This window comes from Elgaria multicarinata, chromosome 7 (assembly GCF_023053635.1).
Source record: "Elgaria multicarinata webbii isolate HBS135686 ecotype San Diego chromosome 7, rElgMul1.1.pri, whole genome shotgun sequence".
Taxonomy (NCBI): Eukaryota; Metazoa; Chordata; class Lepidosauria; order Squamata; family Anguidae; genus Elgaria; species Elgaria multicarinata.
This window is the reverse complement of record NC_086177.1, coordinates 44,810,378-44,838,009: the sequence shown is the minus strand read 5'-3', so window position 1 is coordinate 44,838,009 and position 27,632 is coordinate 44,810,378. Positions and strand designations below refer to the sequence as shown.

The window sequence follows — 27,632 nt, the reverse complement described above, 5'->3', positions numbered from 1 at the left end:
AATATGTTGTATAGCAGTATGTTGTATGTTTTTTGTTGAAATGAATAAACTGTTAAAACCTGGGGGGGATTAAATGAATAGCTTTGCAGAACACAAACTGATCCATTACCTATAGAAGGAAAACTAGGCATCTGTTAACACTCTAAGAGCAGTGTCAAGGCATTGCTTCGGAGCTAGGCTTGGCTAGAGGTAAGAGGAGCAGCCTCATTTCCTAAGGAATAACACATAATACATGCTCTTTACCTGAAATGGTAGTACAATGTATATTCTATTTTTTTCAGTAAATCCTTTTAAATTCTTAACCAATGTGTGCATTCTCAACTGAAGCAACATTTATATCATTGTATCTTCAAAGCATCCCAAGAGCTGCCAATTTTGATCTTGCTGTGGAGTAAGAGTAAGCCAAGGGGCTGTGATCCTTCGTTCATTAGTTTTATTACAACTACATGGGGAATTTACTCCATATTTTGACTTGCAGCCTTTTCATGTGGTTCTTGCCCGTTATGTTCTCCCAGCCTTCCTCCCCATTTTAAAAACACAACTGTGTGGTTACCAACTGAACTTGATGCTAGATAGACTCCACAACACTCATATAGCTTGACAAAAAGATACAGTAAACAATTGCATTTATTCCAGAATATCTTCTGTGTGACTAATACAAGTGTTGCTAGCTGGTATTACCATACATACAGGTAAAACAGACAACATAAGCCTATCATGCGAAGTACCAACATTCTTGCATTTCCTTCCCTTACTTCATCAAGAGGGCACAATCAACAAACAGGCACTGAAAGTTCACATAATTTGTTTTTGGTTGCTGAATTCTGCAAGAACAGCGGATCTCACAAGGATCCAAGATGGAACTTAAGGATAAAAGTTGCACAAACCTATGAATCCTGATTCAAATAGCCACATTGTGCTTTACTTGGACTTTATTTAAACAGGTAGTAGAAATCGAAGATCTGGGTTTCCCTTTTTCTTCCAGCATAACTTAGAACAGAGACAGAGTGATGGTGGTGCGTTTCTAGCTCGCAACATAACTAAGCCGGAAGTCAAAGGCTTTGATCTCAAGAGCCTGCTATGAAAGTAGAAGTTACTTTCACTTGGATAGGGGGCACCATGAGTTAACCTATTGAAAAACTGCCCTGAATGGGTCCCTCAACCCTTTGAGCCAGTCTGAAGGGTCCACAGATGGAAGCTACTAGCACTGTGTGCCTCTTGCACAACAGGATCTTTCCATGGCACTTTGTTAAGTACAATAGTATACACCTAAGATTTCTCATTCCCATATTGAAAGCTCTTATTAGTTTTATTTGTAAGGAGAAAAGATACAATTATATTTAAGAAATGGATAGAACGGAAAATAATTGTATGAAGCAATTCTAACTGAAAGCAAAGATGTAAGGAATTTGCATAGACAGAGCCTCTTCCTGCTTTTTTTCTTTTTTTGCAAGAAAAGTCCAAAGAACTAATCTTTTAAAGAAATCAGGCAAGTTTTACTTATCTTATACCAAAGCATAAACACCAGTGCTCTTAATTTCAAGAACAGCATGACAATATCACATGGATAGTTGATGAAGGCTACACATTTAAGCATTTAAAAACAGTTGAGTAAAAGGCAGCATTGGAAATCTATTCCTGAAGCAACTTTATTTTGGCTTTCTGGGAAAAAGAGGATGGATTTTAAGAGTTATTTTCATATACGGCCCTGATGTGGTTAGAGATGATTTTTTGGTTCTCTTTCCCAAAACAGTATGTCCCGTTATTTCTTCTCAGTATGGTCTTTACTCAGACATGTAGAAACGGTACATAAGAGCCACGATAAATGCTGCTATTGCAGGAATCACCCAATTGGTCCACGAACTAGAAGAAATAAAAAGTTATTTTCATATAGTATTAACTAGTTTTTAAACAATGTGGAAACTGAACTTTTGCAAGCCATCTTGTCGTTGAACAACAATAGCAGATCATAACTTGTTCCACTATCATATCTCTAGCCAAACACAGTATGATATATAAAGCTTATTATAATAAAGTTAAGTAATAAAGTAAACGGCCTGTATCAGGGATGGGCAACTTCTGGCCTCTATGTTTTTTCCCCTACAACTCCCATCAGCCCTAGCTAAAATAACCAATGGTGATGGATGATGGGAGTTGTAGGCCAAAACATCTGGAGAGCCTCAAGTTGCTTAGAATCATAGAATAGTAGAGTTGGAAGGGGCCTATAATGCCATCGAGTCCAACCCCCTGCTCAATGCAGGAATCCACCTTAAAGCATTCCTGACAAATGGCTGTCCAGCTGCCTCTTGAATGCCTCTAGTGTGGGAGAGCCCACAACCTCCCTAGGTAATTGGTTCCATTGTCGTATTGCTCTTACAGTCAGGAAGTTTTTCCTGATGTCCATCTGGAATCCAGTTTCCTGTAACTTGAGCCCATTAGTCCATGTCCTGCACTCTGGGTTGATCGAGAAGAGATTCTGTCCCTTCTCTGTGTGACAACCTTTCAAGTATTTGAAGAGTGCTATCATGTCCCCCCCTCAGTCTTCTCTTCTCTTCTCAAGGCTAAACATGCCCAGTTCTTTCACTCTCTCCTCATAGGGCTTTGTTTCCAGACAACTGATCATCCTGGTTGCCCTCCTGTGAACCCCATCCAGCTTGTCTGCATCCTTCTTGAAGTGCGGTGCCCAAAACTGGACTCAATACTCAAGATGAGGCCTAACCAGTGCCGAATAGAGGGGAAACAGTATTTCGCGCAATTTGGAAGCTATACTTCTATTAAAGCAGCCCAAAATAGCATTTGCTTTTTTTGAAGCCACATCACACTGTTGGCTCATATTCAGCTGGTGATCTATAACAATTCCAAGATCCTTCTCACTTGTAGTATTGCTAAGCCAAGTATCCCCCATCTTGTAACTGTGCATTTGGTTTCTTTTTCCTAGGTGTAAAACTTGGCATTTATCTCTACTAAATTTCATTCTGTTGTTTTCAGCCCAGCACTCCAGCCTATCACTTTGAAGTTTGCTTCTGTCTTCCAGAATATTAGCTATCCCACCCAATTTTGTGTCAACTGCAAATTTGATAAGCATTCCCTGCACCTCCTCATCCAATTCATTAATAAAAATGTTGAAGAGCGCTGGGCCCAAGACTGAGCCCTGCTTATCCTGCTCCATATGGTTACTAATAAATAAGATTTAGTAAGGTGTGATCTAAGAGAAGGCACAGCTACATTGAACCTACTCTTCTCACATTAGAGGAATCCTTTACTGAACTACTACATTGTCAGTGGAAGTGCAAACACAAAGCAAGCTCTTTTTTCCAGGCAAAAGAGATCAAATAAAATATTCTTGAATATAGGTGGATAGAACACTTTAGTATAGGGGCAGGAATCCTTTAGCCAGTGGAGCTCTTTAATCCTGCTCACAAAGTCTTGCCGGTTGATACAATCCCTTAAAAAACCTGCCCTCCTCTTACTTTTCCTCCCCTCTATTCCCCTCAATGCTTTCAGCGGGGGCAGCTGGCTGGCTAGCTACTAAAATGTTTTGCCCTGCTGAGCACTGAAAAAGGCTCTCTTTCTCAGTGCTCAGCAGGGAGCTGTGCTTATCTGAAATCAGCTGCTCATAGGAAATAAGAACTTTTCCCTACAGGGAAAAGGGGGTGTGGCCTGGGGAGGAAGTTGCTGAGCAATTCAATCACGCTTACTTTTGATGCTTGCCCTGCGAAGATTTGCTCAGCTTACTTCTGAGTGGGCTTAAAATCAGTTACAATCACGTTTTGACTGTGCCCACAAATGGAATGTGCCCCTGAGATCTTTCCCAGATTAGAGCCCTGCGCCTCAGAAACCTGCTTCAGAGGGACAGAAGACCCTCTGAAACAACATGGTGTTCGGAGCGCAGGGAGAAACGGAGGAATGAGCAAAAATTATCACTCTTCAGCCCCACCCTTTCTCCATTGGAACATTCCATGAGCAGAATTCTGGCCATGCACAGTCTGGTTCACAACCATTCTATGGAACATAAATGATTCTCAAGGCACAAGTACTGGCGAGCTTCTTGTGAGTGCAATGATGATTCCCTCACTTACTTGAAGATGCTGAAGACAGGAAGGAAATGGGCACTAGATCTGTCCTGATCTTAGTGGAGTTGATAGATCATGTTCTAAGGAACCATTAACTTGCTGATATAGCACAAGCAAGGCACTTATTTTCATATCTTACTACGAGCTCTCTCTCTCTTGCTTGTGCATGTGGAATTCGTTAGCATGGCTAACAAATTTCACAGGCACTAAAGTCACCCTATTTCCAGTATAGTTCCTACAGATTTCATGCTGAGAAAGGCAACAAAAACATTCTGTAACGATCACCGAACAGTCCTTTAAAAATAAATAAATAAACACAGCAGTGACAAGTGAAATTAAAGCCATACTATACCTAGATTGAGAATCAACAGTGGTAATGTAAGTGTCCTGAAAAACAAAGCCATAAATTAGTTGCATCCTTTAGGTGACATTGGTTGTGTATCCTTATTGCCACAAAATTAGTTCACGTAACAGCTGACATGGTGTTTTCAGTATGGTTTTTTCAGGTTACCTCAGATACACTGCAGCATCTCACCTCTCATCCATTTTAGCTTATCATTAACTATCAGTGTTTACTTGCTAGTTCAGCCAGTTATTCTCCACGTGCTGAATTCTGGCAAGAATTTCTTAATATGGAACTGTGCCTTATGTGCAAGGGATGAAGTGGAGTAAAATTTGTCAAGTACAGAGACCTAACCACTCTCATGGGTAGACTTTATGCATGCCAAAGGGATCCTAGTCTCTGCACAGAGCTGCATTAAACTCATGAATTAATTACATCAAACTGTATTTAATGGATTTACATTCACAGCATTTATCCAATCGGAAGGCAATCCTCAATGCACTCAATTTAATTTTAACAAGCATGAAGTTGGTTTTAAAATAAAATCAAACCCTAAAATAAATACAGGAATTAAATGATACTTGTGCACTTTAACACACAAGTGTCTCTACATTCAGAAGACAAAACAGTGCTTTCTTGTAATAACTTACCAAGCGCCTTTGTCAAGCGCTGAACTGGACCCAACCCTTTTTCAATTATAAAACTGGGAGTGAGGGGACCTGTCTTATTTTAAACATAGCTTAGTGCTACAAGAGGGTTTCAGTGAACCAGGCCTTAATACACACAGTATTTGTGCCAGTCAAGTGTTGTGGGGCACACCTCCGTTCTGTTGCTAACCTAACCTGGCACTGCAGTGTGCCTTTAGTCGTCTCTTCATCTCCATCGTTCAGGGGGAAAACACGTGCTTTGGACGAAGAAGGATTTGGCCTCTCCAGTTAAAAGGATTTTTCAGAGGTTTTGGGGGTCTCCTACGAGTCAGAATAGATAATACACAGCTAAACACACCAGTTGTCTGACTTTGTAGAAGGCAACTTTCTATGTTTATGGGAAAGGCATTTCCCCCCCCACCCAGAATATGTACATTTCACATTATTATTATTATTATATTTATATTCCACCTTTTTTCCTCCAAGGAACCCAAGGTGGCGTACATAATTCTCCTCCTCTCCATTTTATCCTCACAACAACAACCCTGTGAGGTAGGTTGGGCTCAGAGTCTGTGACTGGCCCAAAGACACCCAATGGGTTTCCATGGCCAAGTGGGGACTAGAACCCAGATCTCCCGACTCTCAGTCCAACACTTTAGCCACTACACCACACTGGCTCTGCACACCTGACTAAGGATATGGAGCGTATCCCTAGTCAAGTGTGCAGAATGCGCTAGTTTGCCATCCTCCAAGTCTTCCAAATAACTCCTTGTGAGCCATTTGCAACCGCATTTTACCATTATGCTGAACAGCCTAAGACTGCAAGAAGCTTCTGTGGCACAAAAAATCCAGAAGCCAAGTAAGAGAATGGACCACAGTTGGGGCTGTTGGGAAATTAACAAATGCAGTAGGAAAGATACACATGGACAGGTCAGCCTGTTACAAATGCAACAGCTGTGAAGTGATAGTTGGCTGACTTGGGTAAGGGGATTTGACCCTACAGCAAAAGTAATGGTTCACAGATGAATTCAGAACAGATACATTTTAAACTCTGCATTTCTCCTTATCACAAATGGCTTAGTTTTAAAAATATGCTTTTGAAACCCACCCCCCTTTAAACTTAAACCTACTTGGAGAGGATTCATTCTGGCACTCTTTGCAATTTTGCTGTCAAAAACGGTGGTAACCTTTTAACAGCTTAGTGTTGTAGTGATGTCTGAGACATGTTCGCTTCACAGGTCCCAGACAACATATTATGTTGGGGACCTTGCAGAACTGTTTGCCATGTTGTCCTCTGCCATCTCTGAACTGTTTTTCAAACATGCTCAGATACAAGAAGCAGTTCCTAACAATACCAATGTGATAGAATAGATGAAAAGTTTTTAAAGTCAAATGCTTACTGTTGGTTTCTGAATTTTTTCCAGATCATCCTGAAAGATACAAAAGAGTGATAAACATAACTATGCAGAATGACCAAAGTTAACAAAGTTACCATTGAAATATCCTAAGGATATTGTTCACCCTGCCAATTACTATGGGAAAACACAGTAGGGCCAACAGTAAATCGTGGGTAAAGTAACCCAAGTTTTGTCACGGTACACGCCAGACACATTTCACAGATTTTCTGAATATTCAACCCCTGATCAGGATATTACAGGTTAATCATGGGTTAAACAACGCACAGTTAACCTAACCACTAATTGCTGGCCGGCCAATGATTAACATATAGTGTCCAGGTTCAGACATCACATAGCAAGCCCCGATCAGCCCAACTGGGTGTTAAATATTCAAAATAGTTGTGGAACACACACACACAGCACATGCTGCAGCAAGTCTTAGGTCAAATAACCCATGATTTGCCACCATTATGTTCAAACTGGGCCAGTAAATACCATTTTAAGCCCGTATATATTTTAAATGAGTTCACACCTAATTACTTTTTGCAACGTTTGCTGACAATTTCTAATATATTTTTCTATCCTAATGTCTTCTACCAAATTATATTGTTTTCTTTCAGAAAAGAGGTTTCAGTTAATTCTGAAAAGATAAACACTACCTTGGTTAAACACTTTCTGTTAACATATAAGCAATCAGACAAGCCCTCCAGCATAATGGATGTTTCATAGCAACAGCAGAATGGTTAAGGAGGGATGAGGCCTTTAAAAGAACCACACACAGCATAAAACCAGGATCAGAAAATCAACCTTGCACAAATACTTCGATGCCATGTCCCCTTTTTTTACCATCTTTGTATTAAGAAAGCTTTAATGCCTTTTAGATATGGCATCTCAACTCGGCTGTTTTGGAAAGTATAAAGTACACTTTGCAATTTCATCCTAATTCCATTACCAAGGCCACAAAGTTAACTCTTGAACAGAGCACAGCAATAAAACAAACACCAGATAAGGACAAGGTTATATTTTAGCAGAAATATGCTAAACAGTCAAGAGGGACCATCTCAACAGAATGCAGACTGGGCTACCAAAATACTTATTAGAGTGGTTTACCCTATACTACATATAGTCACATTTCTACATTCACCAATTTGAAAAATATCAAATATATTGGCTTACCTTTTAGTCAAGCAACTGTACAAAGAATCTCAACCCATTATGACACATTCTTGAACATGGAATCAAGAAATCATTAGAGTGGCAATACCAGAACACCACACTATTAGAAGTGTTTTAATAATATATTCTTCAGTAAAGTGAGAACCTCGCTGCAGTGGTCCTTCAAGTTCCCAGGTCTCAAGCTATGCAGGGCTTTAAAATCTTAACAAAAGCAATTTGGATTTTGCTGGAGAGCAGCCCTACAACCAGTGCGGCTGTTTAAGTTACTGGCAAAATACATTCCATATGGTGGGTCCTGGTCACTAGACTAAGAGCAATACCCTGGACCTGCTGAAGTTTCTGAGAACAGAACACAAACAATGCATTGCAGTTAAATGAACATGGCAACACACTTCGTGCAGATTGTCAAAGCAGGAAAACCCCAGCAGGAAGTAAGAGCTCACTGCTCACCCGACATCTTTAAATTCTCTGCATGTGCTAGAAAACTCAGGGAAGGATCAAATTTGCTTCTTCTACCCTGCATGATTTTGCCTACAACAAAGATGCACCCCCAACAGCTCAGAAAGGATTGCATCCAATAGCGTTGTTCCACTGACGGCAACAGTTCCATTACCATAACTAGGAGGGGGGCAAGTCCCCCTCTCCCTGAATTCCTCAAAAGCAACTCTAGAGACCTGGGAAACCCTGCAGAGCAGATGGTGGAGGAAAGAGGGAGAAATTCTGATTGTGGGAGTGGACTTCTTAAAGTTAAACCATTTGATTCCTCTATCTATACACGTGGCAGATGTGGGAGCATTGCAGATTGTGCAAAAATGTTGCTCTTACAAGGAAAGGAGAAATGGTAGAAAGTAAAACCCTGAAAAACTTCACACTTTTTTTTAAAAAAAATTAATACTGTTTTGCACAATATGTGTTTTCAAGTGCTGATTATGATTAGGCAGAGGAGTGCAGAAGCACATTGTGGGCGTGCTTGGCAGAAATAGCCAAGTGATGTTATTCATGCTCTGAATAAAGTGTGCGAATTATCATGCTCCTTCCCAAGAGCACCTTTTATCAGCTTAGGTTGATATACCAACTACACCCTTGTCTGGACAGAGATAGCCTAGCTACAGTTATCCATGCTCTGATAACCTCTCGTTTGGATTACTGCAATGCGTTATACGTGGGGCTGCCTTTGAAAATGAAAAAGCTGCCTGGACCTTAAGATCATCTACAGGGGCCCTTCTCCGTGAGCCCCTGCCAAAGGAAGTGAGGCAGGTGGCTACCAGGAGGAGGGCTTTCTCTGCTGTGGCACCCCGGTTGTGGAATGAGCTCCCCAGAGAGGTCCGCCTGGCGCCTGCATTGTACTCCTTTCGTCACCAGCTGAAGACCTTTTTATTCTCTCAGTATTTTAACACTTAATTTTAACTTAAATTTAAATCTTACTGTTTTAACTCTGTATTTTAATCTTATATCAATTTTGCTGCGTGGTTTTATCCTGGTTGTGCTTTTTATATTGCATTTTGTATTTGTGCTTTTAACCTGTTGGTTGTTTTATTATGGTTTTAATTTTTGTGAACTGCCCAGAGAGCTTCGGCTATTGGGCGGTATAAAAATGTAATAAATAAATAAATAAAATCCCCTGTACATATCAAAAAACTTGTGTAGGTTTGTGCTATTGCTAAATATGAAGCAAGAAAACCTCCACATACACACCACCCTATTATGGTAACATGTTTGCTGCCCTGAAAACAAAAGGTCCTGGAGTTCAGTGTATGTGTGGGTGCATATATACATGCTATTTACACACAGCTTTGGTTTTAATCTATGCTTATTTCTTTCTCAGTTCTGCAAGCCACGATGAAAATGGCCAAAAACCTAAATGTAAAATATAGCACAATATTAAAGAGAAGTACACTGTGTTCCTTCTGGAGCCTCCTGAAAAGTCCTATTCCAGGAAGCATTCCTTAATTGACCAGCCATGTTTTTTTATTGATACGCTGTTTTAAAGAGAACAACTTTATTATGGTGTTTTAAACTTTTTAAGGTTTTACCTTCATGTTCACCACTCCGAAATTTGTCTTAGATGTAGTACAGAAATGTACTACATCTAAATGTACTACATCTGCAGTACAGAAATGTTGTAAATAAATAAAGTTAGTATTAATAAATTTGGCGTAAAGTACAGAGATCAACTGCTGGGAAAAGTTATTGGTAAGCCATTTCTTTTCTGCATGAACTGGGATTATTCAACCTTGAGTGAAAAGCATGATCTATATATCAGCCGATGTTTTGGGCTGCAGCCCTCATCATTCCTTGCTGGGTCTGATGGAAATGTAATCTGAATTATCTGGAGGGACCCGGGTTGGTGAAGGCTGATCATACTGGTTTGCAGCTGTGATCTATGCAAAACAGACAGGTAACAGCTCTATCCATGCACAGGGTACTCACCGGATGAACTTCTCCCACAATGAATGATTCTGACAATGTTCTAGCATCTGTGGAATGGCCAACATCTTCAAAACTTTCTGTAGCATCTCCTCCTGCTTGTTCCCTTAAGACTTCTTCACCACCTGGGTGCTATATATGAAAACAAAATATGAATATTTATCATCTGCATACTTTGATATAACTCAACACTGTGAGAAATCATAGCAAATTGTAAGGGGACTCTTTTGCAATTAAGTTTTGTATACCCACTGCCATTACTACTACTATGGAATAATTTAATATTGTAGCACCTTTGATGCAGTCTGTTTTCTCCTATTCTCTACATCAATCTTCTGATGATTTCTTGCTGTACAGAAAAAATTGCCTTACTTGACCAGATGAAGATTCCATCTAGCTAAGCCTTTATTGTCTCCTTGACTATAAGGAAGGATGCCCAAGGAAGGACACAAGCAATCCTGACCAAAAAAAATCCATTACGTTCATTTCTAGCCTTCAGTTATCATATATATACTACCTTTGAACTCAAAACTTCTATTTAAGTTCCATGAATAATTGACATGCCTATCTTCCATACATTTGTCCAATCCTTTTAAATAGCCATATCACCTAGTGACCATTATTATTATTATTATTATTATTATTATTATTATTATTATTATTATTATTTACGTAGCCAGTGTGCATAGTTTCCCCCCAAAGGTTGAGTCTATATATATATGCCTGGAGGTGCATTCATCGTGATCCAAAACTCAGTGAACCTTAATCCTGTTCACCACTGCAGCAGTCTTTGGGTTACTTCACACTTGCCTTACCATATGATGTCTTGCTAGAAAAAGTACGAATAGATTGAACTGAAGGGCATAGAGTTTGATGAGGTCAGGGAAGTTCTGTTGGTAGTGCTGAATCTCAGCTGGCTCAAACACATTCAAGCTGCTATCTGAAGTTGCATTAATCAGGTGATGCACATAAGTGTAAACCAGCTCAGTAAAAGGCAAAAGATTTACACAATCTGATGAAAAAAACAGAAAATAGCACAATATTTTTAAGACCTGGCTTTCCTTGCTCTCAGAAAGGCCTTTACTGTCCTCCATTTCCAAACAATGCCTTCAGCTTATCCGGATGGGAAGTACAAAGGGATTCCCTATGCTCAGAGGACATGTATTTGTGGTGCAGGGGAGCTGGAAGATGTAGTGCATTACTTGTTACTCTGCTCCTTGTATAAAGATATTAGGGATCATTTTCTGGGTGATCTTCTGAGAGCAAGAGCAGGTTGGCCTACTGCTATTATCTGTGATCTGTTAGCAGGTTATAGTAAACCTATTACAATCAAGGTTGGAACTTTTGCTGCAGCAGCTTAAAAAATCCACTGAAATTTTCTAAAGTAATCAGGCGCAGATTGCAGAGGGGACCACCTGCTATAATTTCCTGTTATCAGCGCTACTGGGGTCTGCATCATTTTTTCACCAGTGTAAATCTCAGCCTTTTCTCTGTTTGGTTCTTTTATTTGAATTTTCTCCCTCTTTGAGTTCGTATGAATTTAGGTTGTCATGTAGACACTTTGTTTTATGGTTGTGGTTTTAACGGCCTTTGTGCCATAGACAAATAAAATGAATTTGAGTAAACCAGCTCAGTATGGAGCCAACAGGTGATTTCCTCCAATGTAAATACCAGCTAGAGTCAGATCTTTTTTTGGACAATAATAGCTGCTGTTCTTGCTGGTCTACTCCCTCACTCCTTTGGTTCTATCAGCACCAGCAAGGTCAGTGCTAGTATGGCTACTGAGGGCCAAGTTCTCCTGTCTTGAAAGGGGAAAGTGATCAAACAGGCCCATGGCCAAGTCATTGCAGAAGCCTGCAGAGCAATCTCCCACTTCCCAATGGAAAAGGCATCAAGTGGCTGTAGAATTCAACTCTGTCCCATTTAGTTTAGCCTGGGATGACTAAAAGGAACTGGTGGGGTCCATTCTCCCCCACCCCCTGCTCTCTGGCATTACTCCCAAACTCTGTAGAAAAAAGTGTGCCAGCCTACACTCAATCCAACCACTCAATCCAACCCAAGATCAATTCACCCTGCTTATGGTGTAACCTTATTTAAAGCACAGAAGGCGAGACAATCCATGTCTCGTGAATTTGTAAATGCCTCTCTGCCCAGGTATGCCGGTATTCATTGCATAAGCTTCTTTTTCATGCTCGAAGGTATTAACTCTACTCAAGCTTCTATAGAACATGTTTACTGCAATCTCATTCCAGTATGTTTCATGCAAACCCTATGCTGCAACTCAAAGAGCAGTCAAACCTCTGAAGCACTGACAAAAGCAAAGAAGGCTTCCTATTCTTATCGGAAAGGCTGTTTCAGGGCTCCCACAGAAATGGAGAGTAAAGCAGCTTAAATGCAATAGCTACGCAGGGCAGTGAACAAACATGCAGCTTTTACAAACACACCTATGCGCTACATTCCAGCATCCCTTTCCCAAGGAGAACATAAGCAAAGCTCTGTTGAATCAGATCAAGGTCCATCTAGTCCAGCATTCATTTTTCAGCACCTGCTAGCACAGAGTATGAATGTGACAATCTCAAACCATAATACTCAAATAATTAAATGGCTATCCAGATGTGCCTTGGCAACATTCTCAAAAACTCAAAACATATTTTTTCCTGAATAAAAATGATGAAATTTGTGAACTTTTCATAAATAAAATACTTGGGTTAAGATAGCATACAGTGCCTAGGCACAGTGACTAAGCAGAAATGTGTAAACTAAAGATTACACATGAAAAAACCAAAAAGGGTTAAGGGAGTGCATGCAGAAGGGAGATTATGCAAGGCAGACATGCAAATATGGCTGACAAATCCTGCCCTTGAATCAGTTCTGATAATTACACACGCACAGGAATGGAGCAAAGGTCTCGGACAACTATCGAAGCTGACTGCTTTGAGATTTACAGTGTGTGTAAGCCAAATGAATCCACAGAAAAAAGTCACATAACAAAGTTTACTTATAAAACACCACAGAAGAGTGAAGGCACCTCACAAATGCCAAGTGCTTTGTTACCTTTGTTACCAGAACAGAATTGAATAGCTGCGAGAAACAGCCATTTCATGCAAGAACTTTTTGAAAAAATCCCTGAGAAACTATTAACTCAGATTTCAAAATACCATTGGGAGGGCCGGGGGAGGAAAGAGGGCGGAGGAACTGTCAATCAAACATTGCGATGGATTTTACTCAACTCCATGGTAGCCCAGAGTCACACAATGAGTCACACAATGGTGGAATTAGAACATGTTGTGTGGGGAGTACCTCCTAAAAACTCAACAGTTGAGTGGGGTTTTCACACTACATTGACTAAAATACATACATAACTAAGATGAAGTGTTCTGTTACCATCTTGTTCCTTTCAAAATACTCACATACATGCTACTCCTTGGAATTCAAAGTATTCGCTAGATGTGTTTAGAAAGATAACAGCAGTATTTCTCTTTGTGTGATAAAGTTTTTGTGAACCGCCCAGGGAGCTTCGGCTATTGGGTGGTATAAAATGCAATAAATAAAGAAATAAAATGCCCCTTTCACCAATTAACAGGAATAGAAGCTATCTGTTCATTCTGTACTATTCTAGACAGTAGCACCACTAAAAGTAATGGTGAGAAAGCAGAAGAACGTCATTGATTATTCTCATACAGCACAAATACCACATTCAAATTAAAACCTAAGCAGAACCAAGAACCACATTAAGCTGCTAGGTTTTGCCTAACACAGATTATTCAGCAAGAAGATGTTTTCATGGGCCAGTCCCCAAACAAAACAAGAGGTTTTAAGTATATACTCAAAAGCACAAAGGTGTAAATGGAATGAATAAATGTTCTATAAATACATGCATCATGCATGTATATTCCTGGGAAAAGCAGGATGTGCTACAGCTCATTATTGACTATATGTTGTGATTAACCTGGGATTGCTCCCATAACATGTGAAAAAACCATTCTTAAGTCATCTTAAGTTAGGGCTGTTTCAACAATTAACATTAACAAAATCCAAGATGCTGGATTTGAGCATTTCCACATATCCATGCAGAGACTGGCATCTTTGTGGCACCTACTCTTGGGTAATTCCAATTCAAGCAGTGTGATGCAATTAAAGTATGGATTTCCATGAAGCTCACCAAGTGGTTTGACCAAGTCAAAGTATTTCTCTACATGAGCGATTTAATGAATTCTTATAATTGGCTTCTTACAGAGGTTTGCAGATTCTTTACATCATGCTGTCAACCTCCTGGACAGCTCCCACACATTCCCATGGAAATCTTGATAAACTCCCCCCCCCCCCGCCGCCCAAGTTAATCTGTTAATTGATGTTATTACGGGATTAATTCTGCCACTAGATGGTGGTGTTTCATTGAACTTTATGAAACATTGCTCAGCAGGAAAGGTTTCAATTACAAATCACATGGTCACTGTCTGAAGGAGCTTGTAATGAGTGTGGAAAGATCCGAGGCAGGGGGGAGATCCTGGTAAGGTTGCAGGTTTTTCCTTAATGAAGAGATGCTCATATTCCTGCACAAATATTTTATTTATTTATTAGGTAAGTCTGCATCCTGCCTTTTCATCAACTGATAGGTGGATTGAGGAATTCCTTAAAAAAAAGTATACTAGGTCCTTTCCTCCCTAAACCAACAAGCTGCCTTTTTAAATCATTAAACATGGAAAGAGAAGAGAGGGCTGATGTATAAAAACAAAAACTTGGATATATACTGTACACGTATACACACAGACACACGTCTATTTTCTGGAGGGTTCTAATGGGTAAGCAAGCCATGAGACTGCAAAGTAACACTCCTTACTTTACCAAGCTTTAAAAACAGAATAATAGCAATACAGACAAATAGGCTACCTAAAAAACACTAGTAGGAGGAATCACAAAGACCTTTCACAGTTCATGAATCTGGTCTGCACAGACTTTTAAAAATGTTTTGAGTATGATTTGTGAGATCCTTCAAAATACAACGTGGCATCTAGATTAATTTAAGTTCTATATAATTTATTCAAATTTAGCCTATCAGCTGTACTTGTTCATTTTCATAGTATATATGTTCCTTCCATTACGAATGAAAATCTTGATAAATATATAATGACCCATGGAGGCCGCCACACAACATGGTCTGCAGACCATGGGTTATCAGAGTGGGTTATTTTGGCGAAATAAGCAATCATGGGTTTAAAAACTCCCACCAGACGACACAATAACCTATCATCGGTTATTGTGATGTCCAAACCTAATCTTTGAGTTTTGTAGAGGAAAATCTGTCTTTCCCCCAATTAAAATCTTCAACTGTGTGGCTATATCTATGCATAGCCTTATTTCTGCCATCAAATATGAAAATCTTCTATGCGGGTTCATTTGTTTATAATATTTGAAAGCCACTTTTCCATTAAAAATGTCTGATATGCAGTAGAATTCTAAAAGCAGCAATAACCTTAATGTAAGAGCAGCCACCCATAAAAACACACAACCCACCTCTGAAATTAATATATATTTTTCTCTAGCGCAGAGAACAATATAAGGCTGTTGCCATGTTAGTCTCATCATAAAATCTCCTGGTAGCCATGGGTGACAAGGAATTGCATGCAGGTGAGTAAACTGGCTGGTGGAGAAGGGATGAAGCTCTTGGTCCCTCCTCTACCAGCATTCAGCAAGCTAGTATATTTTTTTTGCAGGCTGGCAACATCTGTGGTCTTATTTACAAGGTTGGGTTAGTAGCAAATTATATGCCATTATATGACTAGCTACATCCTTCACAGGAGACATTTTGTGGTGGTGCCCACACCAGTTTCTCAAATTCCCCAATGTCTAAAAGTGTTGGCAACCACTTTCCTAATGCAACCCCAAAACAAGCAGAAGCACTCATTTCCGGAGCTCCCTTCTGCGACCTCGCTGACCTGACCTCTTCTGGAAGTGAGCATTTTCACTTATTTACAGTTGTTTTAAGAACTACTAAGCTATCTGTTACGCTAGCGGTATATCCTGCTGGTCGGCAAAATGTTCCTAGGGAGCCTGGGATTTTCCAGAAGCTTATCAGATATGGTTCTTTGAAAAAATCAGTAACGGCAGGGCCAATACTGTGCAATTGCAGATGAATATTGAGATCATTTCAGGGTGTATCAATTTGTTTGGAGCAACAGCTAAGCATCAGTTTTAAACCTGTACTGAGAGTGTACAGAGATTCTACAGCTACTATACAGTGGTTCCTTCAGACAAATTATTGGGCTTGTTCAGCCAATACACTAAGCCATAGTTAGGCCGCTAACCCTTTTGCAACAAATGGTTAGTGAGTATCTTTAAACCACCATGGTTAGGAATGGTTCACATGACATGCTAAGCATGTTGTCTGAATAGAGTCAATATTGAATGAAAAGGATTCCATAACAGTAGGTACTTCAAAAAACAGAGCCACATGGTTTTTAATTTTAGTTTACATGCAACATTAATCAGCATATTTTTTTAAAAAAAAACAGTGATGATATCTAACTATGCACTGGATTTATATGTCAGAAACATAGCTCGCAAAGGTCTATATCAATGCAACAATACTGTATACTTGGTGAACGGGCAGCGGGACACAGTTGCACCCACAGGTGGTTTTAAACCCACCCAACCTCGAGCAGTGAACTGCAGTGTTGCAGATGCTCTGACAGAACTAGACTTTGCTCATCACAGCCCCCAACATTAACACAACTGCACTATGAAAGGATAAAGAGGAAAACCGCACCAACAGTGGGACCATTCCTGTCCCCGATGTGGTGCAACATGATCTTTTATGGGGCTGCCTTGGGAAGGAGGGGGCAGGAAAGTCTGCTTCTGGAAGTTCAGTTGCACACACCTTAATCTTGATCTAATTTAGTATGTCCTAATTAAAGACTAGTAGTCATAGCTGTTATTCATCTACTAGCACACTTAGCATGAAGGTGTTATGCACTTTTAAAAAGTTAGTATTTTCTGTATTCTTTGCTATTACTTTATTTTACTATTCACTGTGCTAGTCAGCAGGGACGTACAGGTTCATGCGCCTACAGCAGGGTCCTTACTGTTGCTCTTAGTTGGGAGACAGCTTAATAAAAGTTAATTGCTGCTTGTTCTCCAACATGCGTGAACAGCTGCAGATAAAAGGATAGTTGTTTAAAAAATAAAAAGTCAACTCTACATTATGACCACCCTACGGTACTAAGGAAGTACCAGAAGACTACAGCTTCCCTTTCTATATCCAATACAACTGATGCTTTAAAAAGTTTCTAAAATGCTAACTAATGCAAGACCAAAATATCCAGGAAATGCATCTATAGGCATTACTGTAAAGTGAATCATGTATATTTACTTTAGAAAGATACTTGGCACTTCTACCTGCACACTAAATTATTTCCTATATCCAGTTACATTTAGGGCACAATCTGAAGCATGTTTAGACAGAAAGGAGTCCTACAAATCCCAGCATTCCCCAGTCTAAACATGCACAGGATTGCCCCTTTACTGTATCAAATACATAAATTTTGAGAACAGCATTTCATAACATAATTAGCTTTAATCCCCACTAAGAAGGAAAGTGAAGCTGTGGCAAATAAGCTAGTCAGTACAATGAACACATTACTCAACTCTTTATCCTTAAACATGACGGGTGAAAGGTGTCATCTTGCCTGGTGTATGTGAGCAGTAAGCATCTGATTACAAAGCTTTCACAGAAGAGCCAGAACAAAGTTTGGCAATTTTGCTTTGCCAAGTTAAGCAAGGTCTTATTTGTTCATTTCAAAACATCTCTTAATTTCAAACATGTATATGTTGAGCCACCTTGAGGCCCCAGTATTGGGAAAAGGGCAGGATACAAATAAATATAATAATAATAATAATAATAATAATAATAATAATAATAATAATGATGTTACAATGTTGCTTTTAAAGAAAAGATATATCTGAAAGTTGTGCTGCATTGGACTTTCTCCAATGAGAGGTTACAGCAGCTGGGATTGTTCATCTTAAGGGGAGCCCTGATAGAAAACAAAATCATGCATGGTGTGGAGAATGTGGATAGGGAGACATTTTTCTCCCTCTCTCAACATACTAGAACCCAGGGTCATCCCATGAAGCAGATTGGCGGGCGATTCAGGACAGATAAAAGGAAGTACTTCTTCACATATCGCATAGTTAAACTATGGAATTCACTACCACCACATGTAGTGATAACCAGTAATTTGGATGGCTTTAAAAGGGGGCTGGATAAATTTCAGGAGAAGACTATCAGCGGCTACTAGTCCTGATGGCTAGTCTAGTATCGAAGACAGTAAGCCTTTATACACTAGTTGTTGGGGAACATGGGTTGGAGGGTGCTGTTGCACCAGGTCCTGCTTGTGGGTCCCTGGTCAACAGCTGGCTGGCCACTGTACGACCAGTGCTGGACTAGATTACCCCTTGGTCTGATCCAGCATGGCTCTTATGTTCTTATGTTCAACAAGCACAAAGAGCAACAGAAAATCACTTCACTGAATAGTTAGACACACCCACACCTGGGAGGCAGTGCTTTACAGGAATCTCCAAAGGGAAAGAAAAGATCATATCTACTTGATCTCTGAACCAATCCTACTCCCATTCCACCCAGAGGAGACACTACAGCTCTTAATCAGCAAACCTTGACAAACCGTACTTTTCAGCAAGCATGTTGCCAGGTTGCAGGGGACTGCAAAGCCTCCAGAACTATTTAGAGCAGACTTCTCCAACCTGATTCCACTCCCCCAGATCGGTTAGAAATACCCAGCATGGCTGGCTGCGGAATTCTGAGAATAATAGTCCAACAACTTGGAGGGTACCAGGTTGGAGACGGGCGATTTAGGGCTCCTTTCGCCACTTCCAAATGATTTAAATATCCAGCAGCCTTTGCAAAAGACGCACCAGCCAGCTCTCTCTCATCCCAGCCCCATATACTCGCCTCCTCCAGGAACTTGGTGACGTCATACACACGGTTGTGCAGGATGATCCAGGTACTCTGGCTGTGATTGTGCTTCTGGATCTCCTCGAGCCTGTGATAGCGACCCCGCCACGGTTCGTTCCCACACTTGTCGTCGCTCTCAGTCTTCACCATCGTCGCCGCCGCCTCTCTCTCTCTCTCTCTCTCTTGCCTCTTCGCTTTGCAAGACGCACACCTTACCTTGACTCTCGAGCGCAGCGGCGGATCGCGAGCACAGAACTCTGACCCGGGAGCGTCTTACCTTGCGCGCAGGCGCACAAAGGTCTTTAGGCGAGCGGCCTCTTAGGAACAACGCGTCACGCTCTCGGCTGAAGGGCGGGGAAACGTGCCCTTGCCGACTTCTCACTGGTCGGATGGGACGCTTTCGTAACGAATTGACAGGGCTGGTTGAGGCGGGTTTTGTTTGCTCTCCGTTCCCTCGATTCCAAGAAGCTCTCGAACTGCTTTCCTTCGATAGGAAAACCATAGAGATAGGGAGGGGAAGCCAAGGCGGAACGAACACCCACGCTGACGTAGACGGCTAGAGACAGTCACATGATCATACGATTGTGCAAACTTGTCCTCCGGATTTTAGACCTACTTCAGCCTTATTGCCAACGACCTTTAGCTCCCTGGAGGAGTTGCGGGTTCATGGACTGCTATTGCAACAAACACAGCGAATCCCGTGGCACTGTGAAGTTTTATGGTGGCATTACTGGGTGTGGTTTTTTTCGGTGCTGTTAATTCTTCTTAGCTGCCTTGTACATGTTATGGGGTATTAAAACGCTTGTGGACTAGAGCCTGTTTCAGCAGATGCAACTTAATCAAATGGGCTCTAGTCCACAAGAATTTATGACATAATAATCGATTAGCTAATATGTCACAAGGACCATGTCACCTCCACATCTCTTAGCCAGAATAAACATTTCTCAGTTAAGTAGGTCTGAAATGTGACATGAATCCCTTCGGTCTTTTTCAAAGTTCTTCCTGTAAATTGCTACCAAACTATGCATTTTTACTTAGAAATCCCACTCTATGGGTTCAACGGAGCTTACTCCTAGTAAGTGTATTTACTGGTATTGCTGTCTGAGACTGCAATCCAATGCCCATTTACTTGCGTGTTAAACTCAGTGGAACTTACTTCGGACTAGATATACATAAGATTGCGGTACAAAAGATTTGGCTAAAAAGCTAAAGGGTAGATTGTTTTGTAATGTGGTTGTATCATAACTTGCTTCTGCTAATTACACCTTTGTGCCAATAACAAGATAACTACTGCATGGTTTATGCATATTCTTTTATTCTATGTGTTGTTCACTGCTCTGAATTCTTTTGGATGGGAAGCAGTATATAAACATTGTAAATAACAAAATAAATCATATTGAAGATCTGTTACTTTGACATTTTTATTAACTCAGGAGACCTACACCACTACATTAACTGCAGAAAAGATTTTTTAAGTTTTTAACTCAAGTATATCTAATCATGCATACAAACTTAATGTACATGGATGGAGCCAATTGCTGGAAGATCTTTAACCACTTCCAAGTTTTCATCTATTCCTCTGTCAACAAGGAATAACTGGGTTGTGTCACAACCAGAATTTTCATTAAAAGGTAATGAGAAATAAAATCTCTCAGTACAATCCTATATATGTCTACCTAGATACAGTAAGTGAATGTAGGATTGTAGTCTCAGTGAATCTCCCCTTTTCTCTTTCCCCCACTGCCCTCTCTGCATCCCATGTCTGCTAAGATACTTCCTTTTATGTTTCTTCAAACCATATACTTCCTTCTTTCACTCTCCCAGGAATTCAGACTATCTGGGGCTCCCAGAATATTCATACAGAGTTAAGCTGAATGTCCACAATAGTAAGGAAATTCACACTTTCAGGGGCTCCCAGAAGGCTTGTACAGAGTTAAGCTGAATATCCACAATAGTAAGAAGTCTTTAGTAATGAGATGTGATCTAGTTCCTAAAGTGCATCCACCACTGCATTATGCTCTCCATAACACATTTGTATGGAAAATGCCCCATTATGACCAGACTCCCCCACAGATAAGCTGTAACTTCTCTGGATTAATTTTTATGGACTTCACACATTTTTACTCATCTGTTTACTGCAGCATTAAATGCTGATTTTGATGTGTGAATGAGCTCTCAAAGCAAATGCTTCAGAGAGAATTTTAACTGAACATTTCGACAAACACAAAACTTTTCAAAGGAGTAAGTTCACACAGTCATCAGGTGATGTCCAATGAAATGAAGAGTAATCAAGATACCAATATTTAAAAAAGGTAACAGGGAGGATCCATCCAATTATAGGCCTATTAATTTACTGTCAGTTGTGGGGAAGCTGTATGCCAGTTACTTAAATACAAGGCTCACCACTTGGATAGAAGAGGAAAATATCCTGGGAGAAGAACAAGCCGGTTTTAGGAAGGGCAGATCAACTCTTGACCATTGTTTAGTCCTAAACCATCTGGCAGAAAAATATATGAATTCTTATGGAAATGCTCTGTTTGTTGCTTTTATAGATCTTAAATCTGCCTTTGATACAATATCAAGAGAAAGACTATGGACTAAGTTACAACGTTCTAGCATAGACAAAAGATTGTTGCACCTTATTAAATGTTTATATCAATGCACCACGCTCCGAGTAAGGTGTGGTTTGGAGGGTAACCTGACAAAACCTATTTTAGTCAACAAGGGTGTCCGCCAGGGTTGTATATTAGCCCCTACATTGTTCAACCTCTATTTAAATGATTTGATGGGGAACTGCTTAGCATCTGACTTTCATACACCAAAACTGGCAGAGACCAAAGTCCCTTTATTGTTGTATGCAGACGATGCTGTCTTAATGGCATTGTCCAAAATAGGCCTTAAACGCTTACTTCGAGTTTTTATGACTTACGGTAAGGATAATCTACTCAAAGTTAACTTCAGTAAAACAAAAATTATGGTATTTTCCAGGCGTAGAACAACAAACAAGTGGTTAATAGAGGGACAGCACATAGAGCAAGTTAAGAAGTATAAATATCTGGGTATTGTGTTTTCCTCCACACTTTCCTGGGCTACCCATAGGCAGTCTGCAGTTCAAGCTGCCCAGAATATCAGTAAGGCAGTTTTTCGGTTTTTTTATATCAAGGGGGGACAATTTATTCCTGCTGCCCTACAAGTATTGAAGGCTAAAATTCTGGCCCAGTTGCTGTACGCTATCCCAATATGGATCCAGGGATTTAATACAACTGCCGAGAGTGTTCTGTCAAACTTCTTGCACTCACTTTTTGGAATGCCGAGGTGTGTGCCATCTGCTGCATTGCGCCTGGAGGCTGGCCTAGCATCTATAGAAGGAAGGGCTTGGTCCCTTGCCTTTCGATATTGGCTAAAGGTTGTATATGCCAATTCATCCCAAAGCTATCTTTACCTTTTGCAAAGGGATGTTTTTACCAGTTCATGGTATAAAGGTTTTACTGTCAAATTGTGCATATTAGGTCTATCAATGGATTTTCTACATACACAAGATTACTCTGTGGTAAAATCCATAGTAGAACAACGGATTAAAGATATAGATTTTCAATATGCTATGACAAAGGCACGCAGTTCCTGCTCTCCAATACACTCTGGTCTAATTTTTGAATTTCCCAGATATGCTAGATATCTGGACTATTTGACCATCCCCAAGTACCGACATGCTTTTACAAGGGCTAGATTTAACTGCCTTACTTCTGCAATCTTGGAAGGGCGTTATCAGGGCATCCCATATGAGGACTGCTTGTGTCCCTGTGGTGACAAAGCAGTTGAAACACTAGACCATGTTTTTTTTCCACAGGGAATGTAGCTTCCACAGGGAGGAGAGAAATAGATTTCTTGGCCGTCTTATGAGAAAATGCCCTGGAAGGACACCCAAACAGTATTTGGAATATTTTCTGGCAGGTACAAACAAGTTAACAACAGAGTTAGTGGCTAAGTTCCTCCTCTCCATACAAAGGAATCGCAAATTGATCTTATCTTAATTGTAACTTCTATCCCATGCTGCTGTTGCTTATCTTTTGTACCATGCCTATATATTTTAAATATGTGTATGTTTTAAATAGCTCTTTTAGCCTGTTTGTATAATGAACTAATGACTGTGATTTTATGGTTTTAAATTAATGATTGTTGGTATAGTCAGTATAGTTTCTATTGGGTCTGTGACCACATAATAAAATGTATGTAACTCCATGCTCAGGGTGAAAGAGATTTGACGCTCCTGCCCTCAGTGGTCAGAGGCCAGAATATTTCATGTGCTAGCGGTCTTCAACTGGTCCAGACCCAGGATCCACCTCGGATTCCCAACCTGCAGCATGGGGCCCACTTTCCCAATTTTACTAACTATGCCTATATATTTTAAATATGTGTATGTTTTAAATAACTCTTTTAGCCTGTTGAACAAAAGACTGTGATTTTATGGTTTAAAATTAATGATTGTTGGTATTGCTTTTATTGGGTCTGTGACCGCATAAAAATCTGAACAGTAATCAAGTGCTACACTTGAACCAGCTCATAACATTGCAGCACTGAAAAATATTGTGTCATAATAATGGAACTCACTGCCTAGATGTGACATTGCATCCATCAATATTCCAGGTCCGTGGAGGCTGTCTAAGGTGGTAAACCATATCCCTAAAATAGGTTCAACACTTTGGATAGCTCTGTTGGAATTCTAGCTAGTTCTGACTGAAACCCTGAATGGATTCACAGTCCTATCAAAATTGGAGCCAACAGCCTTCAACTATTCCATTTCATACGAGTAATTTTTAATGCAGAATCACAGGACAAAGAAAACATACAAAAGGAAAAGCAGAATCTACTTTAATAAATTAAGTGGCACTGGAAAAGAGCACCTAAAATCTAAATGTGTGGTTACCTTATGAGAAGGTGATTCATCTTGTTCAGAAGAGGGCAACCAGGATGATCAGGGGTCTAGAAACAAAGCCCTATGAAGAGAGACTGAAAGAACTGGGCATGTTTAGCCTGGAGAAGAGAAGATTGAGGGGAGACATGAAAGCACTCTTCAAATACTTAAAAGGTTATCACACAGAGGAGGGCCAGGATCTCTTCTCGATCCTCCCAGAGTGCAGGACACGGAATAACGGGCTCAAGTTAAAGGAAGCCAGATTCCGGCTGGACATCAGGAAAAACTTCCTGACTGTTAGAGCAGTGCGACGGTGGAATCAGTTACCTAGGGAGGTTGTGGGCTCTCCCACACTAGAGACATTCAAGAGGCAGCTGGACAACCATCTGTCAGGGATGCTTTAGGGTGGATTCCTGCATTGAGCAGGGGGTTGGACTCGATGGCCTTGTAGGCCCCTTCCAACTCTGCTATTCTATGATTCTATGATCTTGATACAGTTGAATGTTGAGAACAAGCTTGTCTTTGACAATGTATCACAACTACTGACAAGATGGTACCAAAAAGGAATAATAATAATAATAATAATAATAATAATAATAATAATAATTTTATTTGTTACCTGCCTCTCCTTCTGGATCGAGGCGGGGTACAACACAAATGAAAACACTATAAAATACATATAACTAATTAAAACATTTAAAACTAATACACTATTAAAAGCAGCACATTACTAAAAATGCATCTTAAAATTCAACTGGGTAGGCCTGCCAGAAGAGATCAGTCTTTACCCTTTGTCCCCAGTGTCGACAGATGCCTCTTCCACAACCAATTTAGTGCGGAAGGATTATTGAGGCCACAATACATAGTGTTGACTATTACTCCACACTGATTTTACTCACTCATACACCTCCCTGTACCCCCCCAATCCTCCCACTAGTATCCCATCAGCCATTGCTGCTGAAAATCTATCCTGCTTACTGAACTAGAGCACCAGCCACCACTTTGACCACTCTTGCCTTGCGACTCTGAGGCTGACGAAATAACCAACAGTGGCTGAGGAAATAACAGTCTGGAAGACTGTTAAGTTGATGAATCTCTCCCGGCAAGCCATTCCACAAACTGGGAGCAGCAGAACAAAAGGTCCTCTGGGTAATAGTTGTCACATGGGTGACATATCCTCATGGGTACTTCCAGATGGATGGGTGCTAGTGCTACCAAAAGACATTGTACAGCTATTTTGCATTTTCCTTCTTAAGAGATTTGCTGCAGAAAGGAAAAAGAAGCAGCAGTGGGAAAACACAGGCGACTTACAAATGGATAGCAACAACATCTGAGCCACCTGTAAAATTCTGTGAATGAGGCAGGGTATTTGCACAATAAAACTGTTGTCTGGAAGGAGACGTTTTCTGTTTGTGGTTTGTGGTTCTGTTTGTGTAATATCCTAAACTGTTTATCTACACATATATTCACACTGTATAGAATTCACACATTACAAGTCAGTTGTTTCAGTTCATTGAATAAGTTGAGTCCCTCTCCCCATCTGACTCAAAAAAATTAAATTATCCAGTGCTGTGGGAATATTTTAGTATTTTGCACAATTCTACACAGAAATTGTGACGTTTTCTGGGATCATGGTATTGTTATTGGTGAACAACCTGATAAAATGGGGATCTAAACATGTATGCTTTTTCCACTTCTTGTGGGAAACTATGGAATTTGCTACCACAAGATAAATTCTTGACGGCTATGTGCTACTTCCAGTATCAGAGGCAGTAAACCTATATACATCAGTTGCTGGGATCATGAGTGAAAGGATGCTGTTGGCCCGTGTCTTGCTTGGTTGGCCATTGTGTGAACAGAACGCTGGACTAGATGGCCCCTTGGTCTGATCCATTTTGAACTTCTGCCATACTCATTCAGGAAATCACACATTGAAGATAACAGAAATAAACTAATTATTTGGTTTTATTGAAGTATTTCCCCACTCAAAATAGTACTAGGGTTAAATTTTAGTAGTAATTTAAAGACTACTAAAATAGTAGTCTTTACTATTTTAGTAAAGTAAAGCTCCTTGGAAATTCAAAAATGTACATGTTCTAAGACTAAGTAAAAATCAGTAACGTGGAACTTAAATACAGACGGTTGACTCTCACTCACTCTCTCTCTCTCTCTCTCTCTCTCTCTCTCTCACACACACACACACACACACACACACACACTCTTGGACACTGGTTAGAAAAGATAGTCTGTTCTTAATGGAAGAACTTGCTGAATCATTATAGATTATCCCTAAGACATTTAAGTGCAATCCTCTGCGCGTCTACTCAGAAGTAAATCCCATCTGGCTTACTCCCGGGTAAGTAGGTATAGGATTGCAGCCCAAATTGCCTTGCTGCTAGGCAATGCCACTATCCCAAGGCTGAGGTTATCACTTGTTGGGGCCGGGAGGCGGAGTGGTGAGGCAATACGTCCAAATAAAAGGTTGCAGTGGGAGAAAGACCAGCTCTGCACCCACGGTTTGCTGAATTTCTTAGCCATCCCATCCCCCACCTCTGCCAGCCCCTTCACATCCCGCGCGCGCTCGCCAAGGGCGGGAAAAAGGCGACCCGACGAGTGGGAGCGAAGCACCAGTACCACACCCCAAAGAAGAGAAGAGGGTGCTCAGGGAAAGTGGTAGGAGGGTTGAGATTGTGAGTAATGTCTAATGAAGGGAGCCGTTTCCCTTCTCTTGGCAGAAAGAGGGAGTATAAGGTCGACGCGACGACCCCCTTCCTCCCCCATCTATTTTGTTTCTTCTGCAGTTGCGCCTTTTCCTTCCTCGTGGCTCCATTTTCTCCTGTCATTACTGCCCACTCTCCCTCGGTGCCACTTTCTGCTTTGCTGTCCTCTTCACGATAATTTCCCGCACTTTCTGGACAATCAGTCATTTGCCTCAACCAGGTGTTCGGCATTGGATTTGTTCCTATCTTCAAGTGACTGATTTAAAATTGGAGACATTTTCAATTTCTTATTGGGACAATTCACCTCACGATCATTCACAGGGGACCATTCACTGAAAAATAATCACTGGATGTTGTAGTCAACAAGTGACAAATGAACAAAGTCACCTTGTAGGAAAAGGACCAAAATTTGCTTGTGTGGTTCATGTTCCCATTTATAAGTGTCTTCCCTCCCCCCACCCCAATTAAGCTTTTAAGGAAAGAACGACTCCAAAAGTAGAATTACTAACATCTCTGGGTGTTTGTTGTTGTTTAGTAATAACTTGATTGTTTAAAGTAAGGGTAACAGTAGCAGTAAGGGGCTTTCAATAAGTCCTTCCTAGTTCCTCATGGATTCCAGATGTATGCCCCCACATTAGCTTTTTTGGGGGAAATTATTTTCTTAAGGAAAATAAACAACTTATGCATATAGGCCCCCTTTTCATCTGCGCAATTAATTCCTCTCCATAAATTGTAGTTAGTGCTGTTAATCTTTCAGTGGTCATAACTACAATCATATATCAGGGATGTTCAGATAAGAACATAAGAAGTGCCCTGCTGGATCAGACAGTCCAAGGGTCCATCTAGTCCAGCACTCCGTTCACACAGTGGCCAACCAGCTGTCAGCCAGGGACCAACAAAGCAGGACATGGTGCAACTGCACCCTCCCACCCATGTTCCCCAGCAACTGGTGCACACAGGCTTCCT

At 40.6% G+C, this 27,632-nt stretch overlaps 1 protein-coding gene across 1 annotated transcript; it reads right to left on the bottom strand.

Annotated features, from left to right (window-relative positions):
- Positions 1-609: 609 nt before the first annotated feature.
- LOC134401499 (cytochrome b5) lies at positions 610-19,342 on the bottom strand. Its single transcript, XM_063130504.1, has 5 exons — positions 19,032-19,342; positions 10,067-10,195; positions 6,464-6,493; positions 4,426-4,460; positions 610-1,863 (listed from the first exon to the last, which is right to left on the bottom strand). The coding sequence occupies exons 1-5, from the start codon at positions 19,182-19,184 to the stop codon at positions 1,785-1,787; spliced, it is 426 nt and encodes a 141-aa protein (XP_062986574.1). The 5' UTR covers positions 19,185-19,342; the 3' UTR covers positions 610-1,784.
- Positions 19,343-27,632: the final 8,290 nt, after the last annotated feature.

Excerpts from the sequence above, each read along its gene's own strand:
- LOC134401499 (XM_063130504.1), bottom strand. The coding sequence starts at position 19,184 with ATGGTGAAGACTGAGAGCGACGACAAGTGTGGGAACGAACCGTGGCGG. Across the intron at positions 10,196-19,031 it reads TCACCAAGTTCCTGGAGGAG|CACCCAGGTGGTGAAGAAGT; the intron begins GCGAGTATATGG and ends TTTCATATATAG. Across the intron at positions 6,494-10,066 it reads TTGTGGGAGAAGTTCATCCG|GATGATCTGGAAAAAATTCA; the intron begins GTGAGTACCCTG and ends TGTATCTTTCAG.